Raw genomic sequence first — 24,547 nt, 5'->3', positions numbered from 1 at the left:
TGTTGCAGTCAGGTGGTGTCTGATTCCAGGTGTTTGGGTGGAATTTCAATGAGGCAATTGGTCATACCCTTTTGATTCGGAAAGCGGCAATCCATAACGCTTTTGACAAGCCATCTCCACAAATCGTAATAATTCCGCCACCGGAGCTGTTACAAGAGATCCAATTTGCAATGAGCGTTTATTGAATATTCATACACCTGCCTCTTGCTTCCTCGACAAAAGCTAGGAAATTGTCCTTGTCACTGTATATTTGAGAAGAAGACTTGAACGGTAGTGAGTCAGAAGAGAGAAATGCTCAGGCTCAAATTCTCTACTTTGGATTTGTCTTGGCGCTCTGCAGCAGAAACGATTTTAAATCCAACTCCTTGGAAAACAAACACAACCTCAATGCCGTCCGTCTTGGATGAGGAATATGAATCCGAGCAAGACACTTTTTCCCCTCTGCTTTGTCGTCGGAATGTTCTGCATTTGAACTTTTGGAAAATGTGATTTTTTTTTTTTCCCCAAGGACCTATGTTATATCATATATGCCTAATTTTTAATCATAACCTAAATTTACCATAAACATCGAAGGTATTGCCAAGAAATTATTTGTGCCCCTGACAAAGTCAAAAACTGGCTACTCCACTGTCGTAGAAAATTTTCAGCAACTTTGGGAGTCAAGCAGAACAACAAACCGTCTTTTTGATCTCGGTATGATATAAAAGCAATAGTTGTATTTAAGGAGATACTTTTCAACTTGCAGTTAAAACAATGAGTAATTAATTAAATGGTCACTAGTGCTGTGTGTGCAGGGTTTTAGTTTCTGTAGCTTCAATTCACCAATAGAGGGTACTGTAGTTTCAAGTCTAAAAATGTCAGATTCCTCTTGACATTACTTCCGAGAAATTTTACTTAACGTGTATATTCTGCGATAAATACATTTACCGGTCAAATATAGCACTAGCAAAGCAAAGCCGTGGTACATTTAAAGTAGTTTTCAATTAAAAGTATCAGTATTTAAGCTGTACTGTGAATTTTAAAATGATTTTTTTTAAACACCAAATAAATGGAAGAAATATCGTTTTTAAAAATCACGAGTATAAATCTAATTATTAGTATACCTAATAATTTAATGTATGCATTCATAAATAGTAACATTCCATTAGAAATGCAAACATCCAATGAAATCATTTTTGTTATTTCTGTATTTACACTAATGTGGATTTTCCAAAAATTTATGTTTGGGTTCCAAAATGCATTATGGCTCAGGTTCTATTTGGTCGTCAATTGTCAAATGTTTTGTGTGTGCGTTATTTTTCCTTTCAACAGGCTACTTGTCATGTCACACTTGTCCTTGGCAGTACAATGCTCCTTTCTATTTTTAGAAAGAAACATTTTATTACTTTAAAGACTTTCACATGGCTTGTGGTGGACTTCATGCATCTGGAACACTAAGTGAAAAGGTGTGAAAATACAAAATGATTTAATGAAGCGTGAAATCATGTTTCGGGAACAAGTTTGCTATGTTCCTCCGAACCATGTAAATTGCATGACTTCATTATTGCCCTAATCCACCTGATGCATTGATAATTAGTCATGTGACCTGTTACCATGCGAGTGTCATAAAAACCAATCGTCTGTGCAAAGATTTAAACGGAAAATTAAAGAGCACCTTCGGTCAAGCTGTAAATGCCACCTTCTCTGGAGAACCGCAGAATGTTTGCTGTTCTGAAATAACTGTGTAGTCATTTGTTTTTTTTATATCAACTGTTCTAGGAATCCATTTTTTACTTTCGAATCTTGATACCACCAAGACTAAAGAGCTGTCAATTTTGATCTGTTTTTATTTACATAGCTGTTTTACTCTATTGCGTTTGTATTTGTAGTTTCAGAAGTTATTTGTTTGATGGTGATCTGTACAGAACTTTGACTGAAACATAAAAAAATATATATTATTAATGCTGCCAGGGACAAGAATGTACACTAGGCTGGAATGTCTGAGTGAGGATGAACCTGAGAAAGCTAAGAAAGCAGCCAAAAACTTCACAACATAAAGATTTAAATGATCCAATGTCAAGTGAAGAAGAAAACTTTTGTTTTGACAATGAACTAATAGTTGTAAAAAAGTTGTAGCCCCAATTTTGAAAAATTGTTTCCAATTGGTGAAACTGTCGCTCTTTGTAAAGCACCAATTAACACGATATCTAAAATTTTTGTTTGCTTGTCAAAACAAAATATCATGGTTGGTTCACACACAGATTGGGGTGAAAGTGCCCAGTGCCCACTTGAACTTTCCATCATCTTCAAGTGGAGATCTTCCTTTTTAAGGAGCTTTAATATATATCTTGCACGGACTTCAGCAAGTCCTTTATGCTTCCACCATGTAGTGTGTTAGATTTAAATTGAATGAAGCCGTGTTCACATCCACAACGGCGCATACGCCCAATTCTGAATGCACCCATCTACAAAAATACACAAAGAAAGAAAACTCCTCCTATGCGTACAGTTAGACTGCACTTTGCACTAGACTTGCACTAAGCACAAAAGTAGAGCACTGGATGTTCACCCCAACCTTCATGGAAATGGTCACTAGACAATTGCAGGGCCCATATACGAGGTAAACAAGCATTCCCACTTCCATTCACATCTCATGCAATCATCAAACCATATTATCATCAGATAATCACCCCCCCCCCCCACCTCTTCAGATATTGATCTGTGACCTTTTAGTGATCAGCACAAATCCTAGCAGTCACAAAACGAAGACAGCCCCACACGTTAATCCCCGACGCTCTAAAGGGCAACGCTACAAACAAGGCGAGGGGGCCGTGGGACGCCTGCAGGCTGCAAAGCACATTAAGAGGAAATAATAAAACATCTCCTCTAGAAGACAATACATCCTCTGCTCTGTTCTGACTCACATGCTTTATGACATAGGAGGACGTAGTTGTTATTGGAAACAAAATGGGACTCCCGCCGGCGCTACCCCTGAAACAGGATGTTAAGCGGAAGGCTTTGTCTAACCGTCATTAGCCTATGAGCTAATGTGACACGGAAAATAAATCAATTTCATTCAAATAATTTGTGATAAGGCAAGTAATTGTGTTTCGATTTTGTTTGTTATCTTCTATTTTGGGACCGAGTTAAATTTTCAAATAATACCTAATGTAACCGTGGATTAAACTGAATGCGATTCCACCGCCGGTTAATTATTAGAGTTCAGTTGTATTTAACTTTTTGTATGTAATGTATCCGCAATATATTTTAATTCATCCATATTCAAGGGTAGTTTTGCTTTTACTGTCCTTAATGGCAGTATTCAAACTGTGCATAATGTTACAGATAAATCTGCCACCCCACTTATGCAGCATAGCCTTTGAAATCAATATCAACGTGATCCTTGTTATGTAACCAGGAGGCAGAAACCCTCTGCAATAGTTCAGTGCATTGCAGTCAGATTTCCTTAAGCACAGCTCCAGTACATCCTCCATTTTGGGGGTTTTCCAAATATGATCGTGGATTGAAGGAGGTGGGGGCTGTGGGGTGAGTGCTTTGAATTATTCACAGAAGAGGAGATGAAGTGGGAAGTGACTGTGCTTGACTACAGCTAATTTCTGCCTGGCGCCCTTTACCTTCATCATCCCTATGATGGTCCTCAAGGACTCAGGTCACCACAACATTTAGTACACCTGCACCTACACAGCCTAATAAGATCCAATGAGACATAAAATGCTTTTACTAAAATGTCATTAGCCACAAGGCTGTCATTTTGGTTTAACAACATAATGATTCATACTGACAGCTTTGAATATTTTGACTCATGTGAATGCCAATAAAATATCAGGCAAAGCTCTTAGTTGCACAAAATACTGCTACATATGCTCAATTAATTGATTCTATTGATCAATGACTAATTGTATCTTGAACAAAGTGAGACAAAAATACATTGGTAAAACTCTTGAAAAAAAACTCTGTCATTAATTGAGGATGTTATTACTTAATTAAAATCTTACACCAGAAGAGGAAAATTTGACTTCAACAAGGCAGGACAAGATTTCTTAAAACACCAAATTAATTTCATATATGCAACATTGTCACCAATGGGGGAGAACGTTAAATTCCTTAACTAAGGAACATGACTCCTCATTAAAACACTGGCATTGATACAGAAGTTCAGAACATTCACATCCATTTAAAAAAAGAAAACAATTGGAAATGTCAAAGCCCTCACCCCTGCTAGTTTGCAAAGCTTTAAATGCAACAGAAAGTGTCTAAAACAGACTCCTTCCGCTCCGAATTAACTGTGTCGCCTTGATTGTAGAGAAGCACCCGCCTGAGGCAAGGAAATTAAGATGGCGGCCCATACAGCGTTATTGTAGCGACTTTGCAATATTTCCCCGAGAGAGCTAAAGCCTTTGGTCCACTCTTTTGTGCGTGCTCCATTCAGCGCCATTATCGCCCTTGCAGTGCTGTAATTACACTAGTGTCGTGTGAGCAGCCTAGGACGGCCCATTATTTGCACCATTGTTAAGCTTCTCGTTTTGTTTGCGCAGACACAAGAGCGTTCGCCTTGTGTCGATTTATGGATATGAAGTTCATCTTGATTGGGTGGCATGGTGGCGTCATTGGACTCGGAATGAAAATGGACATCAATAAGAACAAAGTAAAGATTCTTATCTTGTGTTACTTGCTCGTTTGTGTGCTCAGTCCAAAGCAATAAAAGCATTACTGTGAGTTGAGGAGCTCCATTTAGACAAAAGTAGTACTTCTGTTCATCTGTTGGTCATATTAAACCTTTTTAGCCATCGGCAATTACTTGCAGTTTGTTGTCGGGGTTTTATCCTCAGCATGCCAACAGATTGACCCTGGAAATTATTTTTCTTGTTTGTTATTTCTTATGGAGGGGACAACATGGCGTTTGCATTTCCGCCCCACATTTGCATGGATTTTCTTGCACGATTGCTTAAATGAAGGCACTAAAATATCCATGAGTGTGAATGGAGTTATAAAATAACAACCATACCAAGTGTGATGGAGACACAGTTCCAAAAATGGTAGTTCTGCTAAGTGTGAGGGACAGAAGAAGAAGAATTATTCAGACCATGTCATGATATTATGTGCTTCAAAACCTAATGTGCTGGACAAGAGGATTCTCGATATTATGTGTCCTCTTCGCTGTCAGCTGAATAGGCTTCAGCTCAGCCGTGACACACCGTGAGGTAATCATGATAATCATCATTGAAGACTCTAAATTGTCCGTATCTGTGAATGTGAGCATGAACGGTAGTTTGTCTGGATGAGTGCGGACTGACGGGCATCTCCAGCTCAATGTAATGAAGACAAAAGTTCTACAAAATGGATGGATGGATGAATAATTTCAAATGATTTCTGATTGGCTAAGATGTCCTCACAATAAAAGGGCCACAGCTTTTGTATTGGCATGCACTCGTCAACAAACTGTGGGGAGGAAGAGAAATAAGTTAGCCTTGACCCTTTTGACTGAATTCAATGTTTGGAGGTTCCGTATATGTTCCAGTACAGGCTGGGTGACTTCCTCCTCCGAAGTCCCTGGAGAAAGAGCCATCTGCTGTCTTCTTCCAGAGGGAACGTGCTGGCCAGCCCTCCAGTGTTCTTCCACATTTCTGGCTCCTGGGTGAGTGCTTGTTTTGCTTGAATGCCCTTCTTTCTAATTCACACATCCGAGGCTCTTTGGGGAGACGGGAAATGGAATTCCCATAACCTTCCTTCTCATGTCCTTGGTAATTCGATATTAAAACATAACAGTATCTCAGTCAGATCACTATTGCGTTTTTAATCATATCTTATAAAGAAGACGCACAGTATTCATATATCGCAGTGGGAAATAATAATATTATTGCAGTCTTATGTATCAGTAGAAACGGTTCAAGTTCATTTTATTAGGTGCACCGGAAGTCATGTGAGATTTCAGCAAATCACAAGACATCTCAGTGACATCTCAAGTGTTTTAATTTCAGTCGATTTTTGAACAGGTCTAACTGTCAAGCACACAAATCCAAATGGAGGCCATATTAACCCAACCAAGAAAACCCGATTCCACTCACTAAGCTACGCTCATCTTCCACCTCACAAATATTAGCACTGCGGCATGAGTCTTGAAATACAAGTTTCATTTGTTCCATGACCACACTCATAACTTAAAACCCCAAACTTTCAAAATGAATGGAATTATTTGTGTCTGTTCTAGCCCCCCTAGGCTAATATAAAAAAATTGTAATGTGTACTGAGTAAAACTAGCACCACATTATGTTGTGCTTTAAAAAAACATACAGGACTGTAATATTTAAATAGAATTACAAAAATATTAAACAGTTGCATCAAACAAACGCTGCCTATCTTGGCCACACGGTGGCAGTATAAAACAGCTAGAAGATGACTATACTGGTCATTGAGGTGTTTTCATAAATCCTACAAGAGCTTTATGCTGTAAAAATGCCTCAACTCCTCTTTGAGTGCATCTATACAGCACTAATATAAATTGTTGTGTGCAGAGGAAAGAGAGAATATGACATTGTCTGTCTACAACTTGTTGCTGAACCATTTGTGGTCAATCCCTTGCACAATCCAGCGCTAGTTTTCTTTAAATGCGTACGAAAAAAAATGTTATACATGAAAATGCATTTTCAACAAATTAAACTCATAAGTCAAGGTATAATTCTGTTTTGTAAAAACAGTGGTTGAATTTGCAATTTATATGACAATGAGTAAGAACATAATTCAAATTAATTCCAAAGTGAAAATCGTTTTTTTACGTCATACACTTGAATAAACGTCTTTTCTCTAATAGGTTTTATCTCCGGTCAAATTCCTGACGGTCCCGGATCACTTAGCATCTTGTTAGTGCATGTTAGAGGACTAAAATGGAGCGCAAACATCAGAGTCATGAGACCTCCCCCAGTCCGCCCTCATTCATTCGTTCCCCATGTTTGCCATTAAAGCCATCACCGCCTACAGAATGGTAAGCAAAGCGAAAAAAGGGACTCCATGAGCTAATTAGACTGTTTGCCTTGTTAACTCGCTGATGCTTGCTTCACTTTATCACATCACTGACTTCCATTTGTCTCCAAACTTAATTTCACGCTCTGGCTGCCCGACACTTTGTGTCCTCAGGGGGATATGCGACATACGACACGGTTCACAAATAGTGACAGGTGAGCTTTGCCATCAGAATCGTTCAAATCCCTCATAGAAGAGCCACGGATTCTCAGAAACGGAAAAGTTGGGGTGTTTTCATAGAGGCACTCTCCTTAAGCCTCCCCTGGTAAAAATCATGAAATGATCGATAGCGCTAATATCGTAAACCATCTGACCTTTCTTGGCCTCAGAATGGCATCGGTGCACGTGGAGTGGGATGGATGTAATCCTTGTAAAAGGCTGGCAGGGGACTTAGAGGAAAACCGGCAGATTCTAAACCTGGATGCCAAGGGATCAGTGGGGAACAGGGTGCATTCGATATGATTAGCACCAGGGGAGTTAAATCAATAGGTGGTAGGCCTATTTTTCATGAAGAGAATGGGCAAAAACTAATCTTAATGATTTTTATGATTCATATTTTTTAGATTGTTTTTCATTATTGAAGAGAGAACACTACTGATTTCAACCGCTATCTGACCAGGTGCCAAATGCTGATAGGGGCTGAACATGCTCCTTTTGATTTTGACATACGTGTAGTCCTAATGTGGCACATATTACAGTATAGTAAAGTACTTTTGTAACGTCCAGATTTATTGCATCTATCTTTTAAAGGGACAGTGTGTAGAATTTAGTGCCACCTAGTGGTGAACTAATAGAACGTAACGACTTAAGTTCAAAGTGTGGGTATTTTGAAGCTCGTGCACTATGGTGCCACAGAGAGACCAAAAAATATACGGTGATATGATGGATAGTGGGTAGACTCACAGTCACAGGCATATAGTCTTTATCCTACTATACTGCCCCTCGCTGGCCAAAGGAGCACACAGCGGAAGGAGCAGCACACTGCTTATTGCAAAAAATGTGACAAATTGTTTACACTTTATTTAACTGTCATTACTGTGTGTTTTGAAAGTACGACTTTTCGCAAGTAAAAAAAAAAAATCGCAATAATATATCAACACAGTTTGTTCGCAAAATCGCAATAATATATCAAATATTTTATAATTGCTAGGGTCTTCATTTCAGCAACTAAAATATTCTGAAGTTTCTTATTCATGTAACTCTTCATGCTTAAAAGTTTTAAGTGTATATCTTTATGTTAAGTCACTCGACAGGAAGTCAAATAATAAAGTGTACAAGTTCTTTCACAGGAATAGAATGTGAGCAGCTTTGGGTGATGAAGTCACCGTGATGAAACACTTGCGTTCCAAAATGTGAGCATGATCACAAATCAATACTTTCACGCTGCAACACATGAGAGACTTTCACCAGCTGAAAAGATATCCTGCGCTGTTAGAGAGACACCTTGAAAGGGAGAGGAAATGTCAAGTGCTTCACCAAAAGAAAAAAAAAAAAAAAGATGAATCATGAGGAAGCAGAGGCCGGTAATCCGCTCCCTGCAAATCTAATTGACTTCATAGCCAATACAAGCCAGCATTCATTTTAAGACTTAGCTGCAAAATGTAAGGCTTTGTAGGCTGGAAATTGATATTCATTTTGAGTCAAGCATTAAAAGGGGAGGTCAACCCAAACTAGTTGAAACCAAGTCTTCTGCTTAATTGAATTCATTTAGCACTTCTATCGTGTTACAGTTTTTATTGATTTCTGTGATCTGTTTGAAGAAACTGGGAACTCTTCTCAGTCTTCATCATCACCATGTATGTCAGCAGAGCAGAAAACAGACACCTCATGCAAATGCGTTAACACCTTCTCATTGAATTGACACCGTTTTCCCACTCTTTTGCGGGTCAACAGAAAAAGATTGTGAATACAGTACTCGTCAGCTGTCGCAGGATCAAACCCTTTCCGCTTTTACGACTGCTTACTTTTGATGATGCCTTCACAATTGGGAAAGGAGAGCCACATTCATTTCTGAGGGCAAGAGGGCACAACTATTCGCTGATAACCCACACAACGCCACTGGCGCCGGGACGCAGACGGCACCTCACGCTGTGGACGGATTTACACGCAGTCGGGTTCCGCACAAACAACAAAAGTGGTTGGCCCGTTAGAGAGCTCTCGCTACTAGCGGCTAGACGGAAATATGCACTAGCATGTACACGCAATCTCCCCGAGAGGCAGTGTGAGAACACAACATGCGCAAGGCCAAAATGATTTAAATTTTTTTCCCAATTCTTCATTTGAATGACAATGAGACCAAAAGAAATGGGAAGTCCATTTTACAAAAAACAAGGAGGCGCAGCTGGTGTGCAGCCACACACAGCGGGGGTGTCAATACAGAGAGACACTTGAGGGCAGCAACACCTGCTACACCCGTGATGCGTTCAGATCACTGATAAGACCAGTACACGCCAGTGTTATATTCTGACTGGTATGACGACTTCAAGTGTTCCTTAGCGGAGCTTCATGACAAAGACAAATAGCTCGAGTAGGGAGGTGACTACGACTGACGTAAAAATGTAAACATCTAAATTGTTTTTTTGATGTATGAGTATTTGTCTAGTGCAGAAAAAAAATAAAGGTCACCAAGTCTTGCGTAAGAAAGTCAATAAAAATTCTCAAACACTTGTTGGACCTTCCTTCTCCTGTACTGATCAGTACCAAAATACATTTAAAATGAACCACAAAAGCTCATGTATGATATTAATTGACAAAGATGAATTCAAAGGATATTTTTGCTATAATTATAGCTAGTTTTAGTACATTTTATAAAAGATACATTTTTGGTTTTATTTCATTTCCTTCACAAAAATGTGGAATACATTTTAGTTTTTGTTATATCTTATAATATCCTTGCCAATGAGTCATGTGAAGTTGCCAATGCACTCTTCCGAGTTTTTTATTTTATTTATTTTTTTTATATTTCGATCAGTAATTTACATGTAAATAGATGTTGGGAGAAAACAGCTCTGGGTGGTGTGTTTTTTTTTGTCTGCTTTTTATACAGTGACGTATTAAGAATGGTTACCGGTAACTTCATTTTACAATGCTAAAATGTTACTTGTTACTTTTTTATTTTTAAGCCTTTAGTCTATATTGTTGATATTAAGATCCATGTACTTGTATGTTTTTTGGATCAATTCAATTCAGCTTACTAGTAGATCAACTGTGTTACTCACAGGCTACTAGTGCACCATTAAATCTTACTAGTGCTGTGCTGCTGTACTACTAGGTCCAACAAGTAGCCACGTTTCACACACTAGTAGCACTCCAATGCTCCCTTCAGTCTCGTGTTTAGTACGTATAGAAACTGGATGGCTGCATTTTGCTCATCTGTGTTGTTTTTCCCAAGGTTTGCCTATATTTAGCATGATGCATGAAGGAAAACAACACGTAATAAAAGCAGCAGAAGATGCAAGCTTCGGGGTTTTTGTGGCCTTGCAGTTGCGCATACTGTGCCTTCCAAATATATGTTGGGAACTGTTTCCTCTGGTCTAGCATCAAAATAGCACCATTGATGTTTGCCAGAACACGCAAGAGTGGTAAGCTTTGCCTGCGGGTGGTTGGACGCTGCCTTTCTCTGCTCTTTTACTACTCCACTGAAATATTTGGCTTTGTGCTTTAAATACTGATGCGATAATTAGATATGTATGTAGTAGACACACCAGGTGTCGTGTAAGAAAATTAAATGAAGCCTTTTTTTTGACCCAGTTATCCAATCGTGCTTTAACCAGTAAACAAGCAGAGGAGGCAACATCTGGTTGAAGAAGACTGGCACAGATGTCAATATGTTTTTAGGTTAGCAGCCATTTCAGTTCCTCTGAGGATGGCTGTTATTGATCAAATATCATACATGTGTATACATTGTAGTTATGCGAAACTTGATTGTAATTCTAATTTAAAAACAGATCTTACTAATTCTATAATACGGTTTAGCCTTTTTGAAATTGCATTAAAATGAAAAAAAAAAATTATAATAATAAACACACGCCTTAGAAATTACCCAATTTGAAAAAAAACAAATTCATATTCAGCAGCAATGGTCGTAATTTTTGTCATACTGTCTTTATTTACAAATTAAACAAATATATACAGCTGCTTTATGTGTAAAGCAAGCATTTAATTTGAATTTCTTTTTTTTCAACATTTGACTTCCTTTGCAGCCCACGCATTATATTTGGTTCCTCTGAAAAGATAAAACCCTTCTTCCTGTTGAGATTGAAGCTCCTTACAGGGAACTGTTGCTGCTGAAAGAGGCACAGCGGAACCCGTAGTTAGTCTCGGTTGACATTTATTGATATACTGCAGTGCATTGCGTAATAACTGCAGGGGCTTCCATAAACTCTGTAAGCCTTATTTAAAATACATAATAAAATCACTTGTGCAGACTATATGACAGCTAACACATGATGTCATTGTTCTCTTTACACAGTGGAACCTCCAAAGTCAAACAGTTTGGAGTGACATACTGTGGGGGGAAATATTCTCAAAAGTAAAAAAAACAAAAAAATCATTAAGTGTAAGGTTTTTTTTCTTTGTAGTTTGTGTAATGGATTCACAGAAGGGTACCAATGATGGCTGCTACCAATGATGCCCAATCAGAAATGGAAGTTTGTGCAATGTAGCAAAGTTGGCATGGCTACAGAAATATTAGAATTTTATATTCAGCTTCTCCTCTGAAGAGATGAAGTCCGAATCTTGTGTGATGCCAGTTTCAGTTCAAAGTTCCATGTGACTTTAGGAATTTTCCTGAAATTTCTCTAATTGCACATCCTCAGGGGAATTCGACCTCACTTCTAAACAGAGACGCTGGGCTTACATGTGATTGTTGTTGTGTACGTTTTTGCACTCTGCAATTATGACTTGCAGAGAAACTCCCCTCCCAAAACCAAATGCCACTGCGGTGCCTGCTTTGAATTCATGTGGAAACCATACGCTCATCTTGACCTGGATTTGCTCTTGAAAATTGATCTGTGTAGGTGTGACCATGATGTCATGTCAAAAAACAGTGAGGTATCATTTTCATACTGATCCAAAGTCAAAATCCTACTAGGAACTCTTGCTTATACAATATTTTGATTTGTCCTCACATTGAGAAGGTTGTATTTGTCACTCTCGATTCAATTAGAATAATCATGAGGCTTTTGGTCCAGAGTCACCGTTGTGATGTGCAAATGAAAGCAGCTTTGATCTAAAATAAGTCAGGAAGCCGAGGAGCGCCCTGAGTCCATTTGAGGGAATCAAACTGCAGCCATGCCGAGTGACGGACGCACAATGTGTACACAAAGCTATGAAATAGAAACGACTGCACAACAACGATGGCTCATGACACATTTCCTTTTCCCATAGTTGTCATTTGGCCCTTGGTGCTCGTTGTCTTGCGCATCATAAGAAAAATAATCTCTTCCAGAGTCAAACTCTTGACATCATTAAGTAATAATAATTTGTCACATAGCACAGGTTTAAAGACAATTTAACCACTCTGTTAAAAAAAACAACAACTACGATTTAAATTAATAAAGTACGACTTAATCTGACAGCAGGTATCACCATATTGTTTTCATGAAATTAGTCAATAAAAGTGGAAAATCTTACTAATTATTGTTTTAATCAATGTCATTTAAAAAAAAATGTGACCAATGACAAGAGCTTTTGCAGCAATTTGAAAATGTCATGTTCAGCTGCACTTGGCCTCAGCAGCCATTTGCACTTCATTAGCTTTGGTGCGCTGACCAGCTATGGTTGCATTAAAAAGAGGAACCAATTTTACAAGTCAATGCGATAAGATCACTCAGCTGATACCAGCGCTGAAATCATCAATTGGTAGGATTATTTATACAACCGGTGATCATCATGAGCTGAGTTATTCATCTCTATGTGGTTCGGTTGGTAAAAAATCAATTGATAACCTTGAAAAAACAAAGAGGGTTTTTCTTTCAACATTAAACACAAGAACTTCAGCGAGTATTGATACTTCAAGCAACTTTAAGACTGAGGGTTATATTTATTCTTATATATATATTGGCTGGATTAGATCCTGCGCTGCACATGGCAATGAGCACCTATTTTCTGGGTTTGGTCATGTGACATTTCCAAGCTGAGCGGTGATGGTTTGTTACCTGAGCCCTCATCAAATGATGTGTTTTTTAATGTATTAAGTGTACATGAAAACTAATGAATTTATTAAATTAATTATAGACAAAATATTTACTTTTCACTGCTGAAAATGTCCAACTAATCTTTAAGGCACTGTAAAATACATAATTTCATTATATAATTTAATGCCAAGGGGATCCCTCAGGGATGTGTCCGAGATCCCCTGCATGGTTTATCTCAACCACTAGTTTTTATAATAATTTTAATAATCCCTCACGATCTTCTGAATTCAAAGCCTCTTCTTTGATATGAATGAGCAAGGTGATCCAAATATGCATGTCTCTTGTATTAGCGTGCAGCTGGAACCTTTCACATTTGCAACTGACAAAGACAAGCGCGTACGATTAGCATGTGACGCGCCTCAATTTATGTGGAAGACCCCCCCTCCCCCCATGATATTTACCGCCTCCCGAGCCATTTAATAGCCGTGTGACTCGTCTGAGTTCTGATGAGGTCCAGTGCAATTTCTCTTTGAGGCCTCCCCTTTGATTGCCTGCTGTTTAAAAAGGTCAGCGGTGGACATTAAGGAGGCCGAGGTGGGGCTGGCACAGGGCAGGAGAAAAACAGTTTATTATGGAAATGTCCTATGTACAGAAATACAGTGTTACGAGCGGGGGATGACAAAATCGCGAAGCAAGATGCGTACATACCTTCAACAACATAAAATTTTCTAAAGAAAACACAACACTGCTTTAGTGAGCCTCCTTGGCAAAACCAGATATTTGTCATAGCATCAATTATGAGGCATGAGGCATTTAGACTGATGGAAAACACAAGGGTAGTATTAGAATCAAACCAGATCACCACAAGATATTAGCTCCAGATAATTGTTTTACAGATATTTGATAATTGAGCCTTTGATGACTTTATCCTAAGGAATGGAAAATGCTCACATTTGTCCAGATTGTCGGTTAGCATGTACCTCCTTTTAGCCAGCTACCTTTATGCTCCGCTACTGTCGCAATTTGGATGGGCGCAGTTTGGAAGTTCTACTACTTGTTTAGTAACTCACACAGCTAATTTGGTTTATGACAAGAGATAACAGGAACATACATTGACACTGAAAACAAAATACTCCAAACAACAACATATGTATTATGAGTTTATTCATACATAAAATTGCCATTTCATTGCTGAGTTACACCATGTCTCGCTGAAGCTACATTATGAGCTGAAACAGCTTTTGCATTCAACCACCTGACTTAGCATGTCTTGTTTCTGACCAAAAGCAAAAAAAACTCCCCCCAAAAAAATCAAAAATTATTGGACTAGGACGATATGCAAAAGGACTGTAAAACTTTTTATATACAGTGAAGAAAAGGACCGATCTGGCAGCCCCATTGTCCAGGACCTTGAGGTCTGCTTGACAAATAATTTGAAATTAATTATTTTGTCCTCCTAATTAAGATAGCATTGAGTTGAAAAACAGATGCTGGTCTCCTACCTAGTTTGATGTTTTGTTGTATTCTACAACTTTGCACTAAATTGGATCGTTTCTGTCGCCACTGAAGGTTCTTTCACAACACAGGTTACAGTTTTAATTGGATTACAAAAAAAAAATTAATTGTTTGTTCTTAACAGTGTTCCAATTCTCAACATGGGTCGTAGCTCTCTCTGACATGTTTAAAAGTTTAATTTAAAATGATGTTATTATTGGAGCCTGATTGTTTTGTTGGCAACTTTTATATTACATACACAGTACCATAATCATTGTTTTGTACGTATCATGTCATTTTATTCGTCCAGAAATACTACGATTGATGTATCTTTGTTCACAATAGTGACAGGCTGTACAAAGAAATGCTCTTCCACAACCACCATGCATTATCATTATTTTAGTTCTGTGAACCTCAACTACTCAATGGGATTGAGACAGCGGCCAAAAGACAGAGGTAATTGACATCAGCCCCAAAACAGTCTAAATGATGCTCGTGAACTCAATTTGAACATTTCCTTGGTATCAGTTGAGCACAAAACAGCAGATAGGTGAGTTTTGGGGCAAGTAACAGAGGATGAATTGCAAAAATGAATTTGCAAATACAGACGGAGAGATACACTGTAGGGTATATTTATACTACTTGTCAGTTTTTGTTTGGTGGTAAATATATGCACATAACTCCATAAAGATTAGGAAACACTGGTCTACAACCATGCAGTTCTACATTTCAGTATCTTTTTGTTTGGGGTGCATTTTAATCTTTGGATATTAAACGGTCATACGGGTTATTAATGATTCCAAGGACGTAGTAGAATAAAAGGGATCATTTATTTCCATCGAAAAAGTGTTGTGGCTACTGTTCTCGACAAAAGACATATTCAGTGTAACTTGTCCAGATTTTGTCCTCGCCAGGATCATTGCTGGTGTACGCGCAGGTGCCCGTGGAGCTGCATGCCACCATGTGGAAGCCCACCTCGTTGAGCTTGTCAAAGGCCTGCTCCAGGAAATTATACTTGAGGTAGTAGCGCGACGTGTACCTCTCCGGCGGACGGTCCGGGTCTCGGCTCTCGTTCAGCGTGTCTCCAAAAACCTCTTTGGCCAGGGACGTCTTGCCACATACTGTGATGCGTGCCACCCTGCGGAATTTGGCGTCGGTTTGGATGTCCCGGCCGATGGTGTACGAGCCTCGGTAGCCTACGGTGATATAGCCTGACTTCCTGGAGTCCATGGACGGAGAGCGCACGGCCGTGCTGGTGCGTAACGCAGCCTCCGCGCCCCCGGCTGATGCGCACAGTGGCTGGCTGCCTTGGAGCGATGCGTCCTCGGTATCGCTCTGGCAGATTTCCTCGCTGATGGAGTTGTCCTTGCTCACCTGCGGACAGAGCCTCTTGGCCAGCTCCCGAAGCTGGAAGAAGTCCGCTTCCCTCCGCAGTCGGCTTCTCTCTGGGAAGTAGTCCGGCAGCACCAAGGTCAGGTCGCGGAGGTAGTCGAGGACGTAACGGAACAAGAAGCCGTCTCGGTCCAGGAAGAAGCGGCCTTTGGTGTCCCTGGCCAGCTCCTTCGGGGTCCGGCGGCTGAACATGTGCCACAGGAGCGAGTCCGGCACCGCGACCAGAGTTTGGAGCCGGGTGACGTACACTTGTCCCCCGACGTTCAGCTCGACGATTTCCGGAAAGTGGGAGTCGTCGCGTTGTTTGGACGCCTCGGCCAGAGCCATCGTGTCCGTCTGCGTGCGCGTGTGTGCGTGTCGGCTCCTTCCGTGGGCTGGCTGACTGAGCCTCAAGAGGCTGCGCACGGCTTATGAAGCGTGGACCTGAGGGAGGAAAGGAGGAGGGAGTTGCATGGTTAACATGCATGTTAACCATTAAACTACATCACGCTAATCCAATGACCTGTAAATAAAATCTGAGGACAAAAAAAAAGGAAGGAAAAAACGAAGAAGTCAGTGTGAAATGATTTGAACCGTATGTGCAAGTTAAAATGGACATGTGACTTGAGATTTTGAATGTGGAAATGAAAATGAGTCCACGGGAGCACTGCAACGGCTGCAGAATGTTTGCAAGAACAATTAATTTTAGGATGAACTATCGATACAAATATTTTCATTTGATTGAAGGCAATGGCGTTAACCACTCGACCAGAGCCTGCTCGGAAACAAAAGGAGTATTGGTTATATTGATAGGGTATCCATCCAAACATGTTCGTTGTTCAAAGTTTCATCGGATAGTCCGAAGCAACCCTTTCCACAGTAGTCACCATGACAGGCGACCACCTGGCGGCGTCAGTGTGCGGAGCGCCGTTGGACGATCAGGAGAAGAAGATTTGAATTGACGGGTGTGACGTCAGGGCTTTCGGTAAATTGAAGACAGGTGTGCTCAAGGGGAGTTATCATATGCAGGTGCCACCGAGCGCATGGCGGCGTACGGTTTCTCAGGTAAGCAGGCAAATGTTTGTCGTCTCCTGCCGTTTTTCACGACGGACGCCGTGTTTGTTGCACGATTTTCGCGCTCAAGGGGAGTTCTCAAATGCAGGTGCCACCGAGCGCGTGGCATTTTCTCAGGTAAGGGAGCAAATGTTTGTCGTTTCTTGCCGTCTCTCACGACGGACGCCATGTTTGTTTGTTGGAGGATTTTCACACGGCGACTGTAGGCGTCGAAGTTAACTGGAGACCGCAAGGAGAGTTTTCAAATCGGCCCCAAAATGTGTGCTGTTGTACTCTCGTGACTCGGCAACGTCACGTCCACCGCGACGGTGGGCCTGGAGGTAAATTGTAGGCTGCAGGCAATTTAGCCCGTGAGAAAATGTTTGCAGTTTCTTACGATGCCATTTATTATTTCTTGCAGGATTTTCGCTGTCTGGGAAGTGCTTGAGGTTTGGGCACGGCACGGCACAATCGACGTTGCGTCGCGTCGTTGCGCGTTTTGGTGGTATTTTAAATGTCTTTTGCGGTTTGTTTGTTTGTTTGTTTTAATGCTGGCCAGCATTTTTTCATTCGTTTGTTTGTAGAAGGTTCGTAAATGACGCCGCCGATAAGCGCGTTTGTCTGACTATAGGAAATGTCAGTTTGACTCTAGTCAACTAAACCATTATTTTATTATTTTATATTATGCGTGTGCCATTTCCGTGTCGCGCAAACTGGTGAATGTAACGAATGTTACGTCATGTCCAAATCGGACCAAATCCATTCAAAGATGGCGCAAGCCCGCTCTCGTTCCGTTACGCAACAAACCTTTGCGCGGGTTATTTTCTCCCGTTTTGGATGCCGCCAACCTGGATCATCGGTCCAATGTGAGGTGAGTTGTAGATGATGAAATTAAAATATGAATTATAATCTTGAATAATTCTCCTAATTGACTACAATGTAATGATTATATTTTTTTTCAAATGTAAAACTCTACTTAGAATGTATAAAATTAAGATATGAACTATAATTTTGATCAATTATCATAACTTACTACAAAATGATATTTTTTTCAAATGGAAAACTCCTAGTATGTATAATTGTTGGTAAAAAAATCATGCCATTGGCACTCTACTCAATGTCTATTTTTGTTGCAATATGCTTGTCTTTTGTAGCACTAAAAAAGGCCGCCCAGCCACCATCCTTCTATACAAAGCAAGCAGGAGGCTCTCGAGGCGCCCTTTCAGTGATGTTGAGGACACTGAGGAAGAGTAGTCCTAAATCAGGTGCAAACCTGTTTTTGTCAAGTTTCAGCTTCCCAACACACAATGGTTGTCGAGTTTTAGCTTCCCAGCACACAATTAATGGCTGTCTGTGTTTTTGTAGGCTGCAAGAGGAGCCGAATGGGAAAAGTATAATTCCATATGAAAAGGCATAATGGCCGATCCAAAGGCGCAATGGCCTAGCCAAAGGCGCAATGGCCTAGCCAAAGGCGCAGTGACCTAGCCAAAGGCGCAGTGACCTAGCCAAAGGCGCAGTGGCCTGTCCGAAGGCGCAGTGGCCTGTCCGAAGGCGCAGTGGCCTGTCCGAAGGCGCAGTGGCCTGTCCGAAGGCGCAGTGGCCTGTCCGAAGGCGCAGTGGCCTGTCCGAAGGCGCAGTGGCCTGTCCGAAGGCGCAGTGGCCTGTCCGAAGGCGCAGTGGCCTGTCCGAAGGCGCAGTGGCCTGTCCGAAGGCGCAGTGGCCTGTCCGAAGGCGCAGTGGCCTGTCCGAAGGAGCAATGCCATATCCGAAGGAGCAATGCCATATCCGAAGGAGCAATGCCATATCCGAAGGAGCAATGCCATATCCGAAGGAGCAATGCCATATCCGAAGGAGCAATGCCATATCAAGTCAAGAGTCAAGCAGCACGCCGCAAAAGTCAACATGTGCGGATCATGTGCCCAGGAGGGGCAGTGTGGTTGCCTTTGGTTATGGGTGCACGACGGAAAGGTTGCAGGTGTGGACAGTGTTTGGGGGTCTGACGGTTGGTCTTGCTTAAGAGGTTGTGGCTTATCTGGATCCAGCGGTGTCTTGTGCTTGGTTGCCATTGTCGGCTCACTTGGGGGAGGATATAGTGACTTGGATGGAGACAAAACTGAACTTTGATGTCCAAGCTTGCCATATGACTTGTACCATTTTGTGTCTTTTTCTAACCTGCCACTGTCGTGCTTTCTGCGTTCTTTGTTCTCCCCCATCGGTGTAGGGCGGCGTTGGAGCGAGCCGATCCCGAATGTCCAATTTTGCAATTTGACTCGTACCATGTTGTCTTTTTCTAACCTGCCGCTGTTGCACTTCATCTAACCCTAACCTACCACCACTGTGGTACTTGCGTTCTTTGTTCTCCCCTAGGTGTAGGACAGCATTGGAGGGAGACGGTAACATTTTGTCTTTTTCTAACCTGCCACTGTCGTGCTTGATCTAAGCTGTGTGTCCTTTGTTCTCTAGGTGTAGGGGGCGGTGTTTGGGCGAGCCGGTCCACGAGGAAGACGTAATGATGCGCGCAGCGCCCAACTCATTGCATGTTCTGCCATTTGCAGGCCGGACGCAAAAGGGGGGGGGGGGGCGCACGGCCCGATCCAACCCGGCGACGGTCACCAATAGTAGCTAGCCGCTGTGATCAAGTAAGCAAGTGACCGACAACTTGGGGTGCTCTTTGAGTTTCTAACATTTGTTTCTGTTTCTGCAGATGGCGACCGGGATGTGACACGATCTGATCAGAGGTGAACGGACCGCTGTGGCATCACTCTGAAGTCGCCGAGTTTTGAGGAAGACCCGCTTCCCTGGAGGCGTCAACCTGGGCAGCGTCAACGTGTGAAATGAATTTTTTTTTTTTTTTAAATTACACCAGCGGTGTCCCAATGTCTGCTTGAGGGCTGCATACTGAAACAAATTCAGAATTCTTTAACGCAAATTCATTAAATCAATCACGAAATGTTGCCGTTGATATTTAGTGCTACAAAGCAGTGTTGTGTTCATTCGTGTGGTGTGTTGATCAAGTTGCCCCGAGGCTGCCATTTGGACACCAATGGTGACGTGTGTAGGGCTGCACGTGTATTGGAAAACTGCCATATGGTGGTCTAGGTTATTGACATGCACTTTAAGACAGCAAAGATTTTTTTTTTCATGTCTCAAATGAAACACGTTTCCTTGCCTAACTATTTGTAATGAGTTAAGACGATAAGTCATTGATGTAAGTTAGTTAACTAATCTAACTGATCTCGTTGCGATCAAATAGTTAACCTCCATCCAAGAATTTTGCACAACTTGCCTCAATGCAGTGGTCTGGCCCAATACTGCCATATCTTTGTTTTTCCAAAATGTTGTGCAGCCCTCATTGAGTGCCAAACGCGCAGCGACGGCAAGCGCAAGCGACCGCGCAGCGACGGCAAGCGCAAGCGACCGCGCAGCGACGGCAAGCGCAAGCGACCGCGCAGCGACGGCAAGCGCAAGCGACGGCAAGCGCAAGCGACGGCAAGCGCAAGCGACGGCAAGCGCAAGCGACGGCAAGCGCAAGCGACGGCAAGCGCAAGCGACGGCAAGCGACGGCAAGCGACGGCAAGCGACGGCAAGCGACGGCGCAGCGAGACTTTTGTGCTTGTCTTGCAAGGTGGAAGAGACGATGTATGAAACGAAGAGCCGGTGGACGGAGGCCACCAGACCCGCGATTGGTGAGCAGGTTGCAAAGGAAGGAATCACCCAAAGAAAGCAGTCGCCAAGTGTTGAAGAGGAGCCTGACGCATGACTGGCCAAGGCTGGCCAGAGGCGGTGACATGGCAATCTAATCTGCAAGCGTAGTGTACACACTTGTTGGTTTTAATTTGATTTCCTTATTTTTCTGCCTTTCAGCTGGCAGCGGATGGGGCGAGCGCCAGCCTGCACCGAGAGGGACTGGGCTGCACCCACAAGACCAGGGAGGGGGCAGGTAATGAGTACGTTGACAGAAGTGAACCGCATGCAACTGAGTGCCGTTTGTCTTTTTGCACTTGTGCCAGGCGAAAGACGAGTCCAACACCGGCCGGAGCAGACCCGGACCTTGGCCCGTGACGAGCGGCCCACACAAGACTGATGGGTGCAGATGCAGCCAGCATTCCGGGGGAGTATGACTTTGTTTTTTCTTTTGTGCTTTCCCTACCCCTGTCTGTTTGAATAGGGTAACTTGTAGCACGCACGGGCATTTGGGTTGCTGTGACCCTCTAGATACGAATTGGCAAAGTAGACAGCCCCTGCCTCCCTCCCTCCCTCCCTTCCCCCCCCTCTCTCTCTTGCTCTCTTTCTCCAACGCGCCCGGCAGTACCTGCATGGCCTGGTGCACTCAGGATGGAACGTGGCTATACCTTGCCCTTTGTGGAATACCAGGGTATAATGTCTGCCAGACTGGGTCCCAGTGTCGTCGACGGTGTCGAGGACGAGGAGATTCTCCGTGACGCTCTCCGTGACGTCACGTTTTCCTCTATTTTTCCTCTCGGGGCCAAGCCAGCTCTACTCAGGGGGAACTGGCCGGTTGCGCTTAAGTGCGCACCAAAGCCTCTTTTCGTCTCCTCTCGCTCTCTCCCTCCCTCTCTCCCTCCCTCCCTCCCTCCCTCCCTTTTTGTAAGGGGTTAAACATTTCATAACCCGGATCGCTCCAATGCGGGAGGGCTGTATGAGACATGCGCCAGCCCGTGCGTGCCGCTAGTTACCTGATTCAAACTTACCTTAGTCAAGGTTGGGGGGGTGCTAGTGGAATTTTTCCCCTTGCCAAAACCAACACAATATGTCTGCCTTTCAGGATTGCTGGGGCACTGGATCGGACGAGTGCCTTCACAGAGAGGGACTGGACAGGACCGCGGGACCAGAGGGTAATAATAAAAAACTTTATTTGCAGAGCACCTTTCATACAAGAAATGCAGCTCAAAGCACTTTACAACAATGAAAGAAATTATAAGCATCGAATTCTTCATATAGGAACAGACATAAAAAGAAAACAAACGTTCATGTATGCATACGCAATTAATAAAGGGAGCTTAGAATAGGAGCAAGCTTTAATAGACAGGTAATGAGCACGTCCACAGAAGTGAACCGCATGCAACAGAGTGCCGTTTTTCTTTTTGCAGTGGCACGAGGCGGAGGATGAGTCCAAACGTCGAATACCGGCCGGGGGGTGAGCCAACCTTCGCCCGTGATGAGCGGCCGACACGAGACGGACGGGTGCGGATGCGGCGAGGCCAAAGCGCCCAGCCAGCATTTAAGGAGAGTATGACTGCGGTTTTTCTTTTGTCCTTTCTTTCCTTACCATCCCTCCACTTTTTCACTGGGTGTGCACACTGGCTATCTGCATGATGCCTCTTTCTCTCTCTCTCTCTCTCTCTCAGCGCCGCGTCATTTTGCAATATTGTTGTTTTACTGTTGTTTTTTTAATCATGAAATGAACTGTTTGTACTGTAATTGTGTGTGTGTGTGTACCACTGAACTGCAATTAAACTGTGAACTGAATTCAAGTGGTCCATTTTAAACATTGGCATTGGCAGGCTATCGTGCATACAAACTGGAATCATTTGAAACATTCTCAATGACAAGACAATTGTAAAGTTAGGCTGAAACAAAATTGACTTAAATATGCAGTGTCAGGCTTTTATTTTTTTTAACTACACAAAGAAAAGTGGCATGCATTCTAAATTGCTGACAAAAGCCAAGTAGCCAGACACCCATAGATGCAAACGACAAGTGTACAAACGGTCTCTGTTGCGATCAGTAAGTCATCTTTGGCAACCCTGCTTTAAAATGGCCACCGAACTCAGAATCTTGCAGAATGTTGGTACATTTTTCTGTAAGAGTAAAAGCTGTTATTTGAATCTAGTCAGAGCCATTTTTTGGTTAGTTTTGAATCGTCATGCATCATGTGGGCATTCTTGTGAATAAAATCAACAGTGGTGTGTTTGCTTCCTGTTGGTGGTCTTGTAAATAAAGTCAACTTTGGTGTCAGTCATCATTCGCGAGGTGCCTCAATCGATGGTGCATCTCTTGAATGTGGAACTAATGGCATGTTTTGTTACAGGGCTTTGATGTCTTCATTGGCTGTTTGACTACAAAAAAGGCTGTTGCTGTCCAGTCCAGGTTGCTGCTATAGTCAATTGAATTTATAAACATAGCGTGCAACTTCCAGGACCTTAGCTTTCAATTCAAAGCAGAGTTGCTAAACTACACGGCCAGCCTCGGCACATGTACTGGGTGGTACCACCCAGTTCAGAGTGAAGTAAAGGCCAGAATGTTCTTATTCATACCGGCATCCTTATGAAATTGACCATATCAGAAAGGCTACATGAATTCCAAGTGCTGCCACCGAGTAGCAGCATATTTGCCTCAACCTGTCTGATGCTGGGTCAATGCGATGCACCTTTTGTTGTTTTGCCCAAAACAACCTAAGAAATAAAGTACTGCCGTTATCTCGCCAGTGTGCATGTGTGTTCAAAGTACAAAACTCATTTGCATGATAGAAGTCTAAACCACATGCTAGATATTTGCCTCAACCTGTCTGATGCTCTATTTAACTGTATGCGATAATTTTTAACAATTTTAATCATTTAAATTTTTAAGTACATTACAAATGAAAGGTGCCCCAATTAGACAGCTGGGTCAATGTGACCCGTCTTTTGCGGTTTGTTCTGCCCAAAGCAACCTAACAAATGCACATAAGTACTGCCGCTATCTCGCCAATGTGCGTGTCTCTAAAATGTACAAAGCAAGCAAATTCATTTGCATAATAAACTTCCAAACCACGTGCTAAAAAATATTCATGTGATGCAGAAAGTCTTCTGTAGCTTGCTAAGATTTGCCAATTTGAGCAATGCCGTATCCGAACCCGAGGCTGGGGGTTGCCCGTCCATGTGCCTAATCGCTCGGGGATTGATACATCAGCAATGTCAAGTCAAGTTTATTTGTATAGCCCTAAATCACAAACAGTCTCAAAGGGCTTCACATAGACAAAAATGGACAATTATTCTCAAAGCATCCCATGATCTTAAGCTCCCAATGCTTCTTTCTAGGTCTCCTCATGTCCTCAGCACTGCAAACTTTTGTGCCGGTACACCATATGAAGTAAATGGCGGAATATGGGGGGGGGGGTTTACACCTCCTCGAATGTGTATCAAGCATACCAGATGGTGTTTTAGAACAGCCTAGAATATTAAGTTACAAAAAGTTTAAAAAAACTTACTAAAGTTTTAAAAAGTTATTGATTATATATTTGCTCCAAGGAGGGAGTATTGACAAACGTCACCTCCTTCATAGTCTGCGCATTGTTATGTGCTTCGCAGCGGGGTGTAGACAGCAGGGGACGCAGGTAGCGTAGGGGGGTGGTGGGCGCAGGCGGCACCGGGAGCAGGCAGCACGGGTAGCAGAGGCGCAGGCGGCGCAAGCAGCGCAGGCAGCAGGGGTGGGGAATCGAACCCTGGATCTCAGGTGTTCGAGCGCAGCGACGG

The 24,547-nt window shown here is 42.4% G+C and overlaps 2 protein-coding genes across 3 annotated transcripts; one reads left to right on the top strand and one right to left on the bottom strand.

The window, feature by feature from the left end:
* Positions 1-14,301: 14,301 nt before the first annotated feature.
* Positions 14,302-16,510, bottom strand: kctd12.1 (potassium channel tetramerisation domain containing 12.1). Its single transcript, XM_088383438.1, has one exon. The coding sequence runs from the start codon at positions 16,365-16,367 to the stop codon at positions 15,504-15,506; it is 864 nt and encodes a 287-aa protein (XP_088239564.1). The 5' UTR covers positions 16,368-16,510; the 3' UTR covers positions 14,302-15,503.
* Positions 15,644-23,502, top strand: LOC148394036 (uncharacterized). Of its 2 annotated transcripts, XM_088383440.1 has the most exons (7): positions 15,644-17,413; positions 17,494-18,337; positions 18,438-19,711; positions 19,777-20,855; positions 20,937-21,012; positions 21,859-21,928; positions 22,184-23,502. In XM_088383440.1, the coding sequence occupies exons 4-7, from the start codon at positions 20,714-20,716 to the stop codon at positions 22,232-22,234; spliced, it is 339 nt and encodes a 112-aa protein (XP_088239566.1). In that variant the 5' UTR covers positions 15,644-17,413; positions 17,494-18,337; positions 18,438-19,711; positions 19,777-20,713; the 3' UTR covers positions 22,235-23,502. The 2 variants fall into 2 exon arrangements, 1 of the variants encoding a protein (XP_088239566.1); XR_015859938.1 differs by lacking the exons at positions 15,644-17,413; positions 17,494-18,337; positions 18,438-19,711 and having other exon boundaries at positions 19,722-21,012; positions 21,083-21,928.
* Positions 23,503-24,547: the final 1,045 nt, after the last annotated feature.

The sequence above is a fragment of the Syngnathus floridae genome, chromosome 8 (assembly GCF_059516105.1).
Source record: "Syngnathus floridae isolate MCC-2025c chromosome 8, RoL_Sflo_1.0, whole genome shotgun sequence".
In the NCBI taxonomy this organism is placed as follows: domain Eukaryota; kingdom Metazoa; phylum Chordata; class Actinopteri; order Syngnathiformes; family Syngnathidae; genus Syngnathus; species Syngnathus floridae.
Note: the sequence above shows the minus strand (reverse complement) of the source record. Positions and strands in the feature narration are given on the sequence as shown.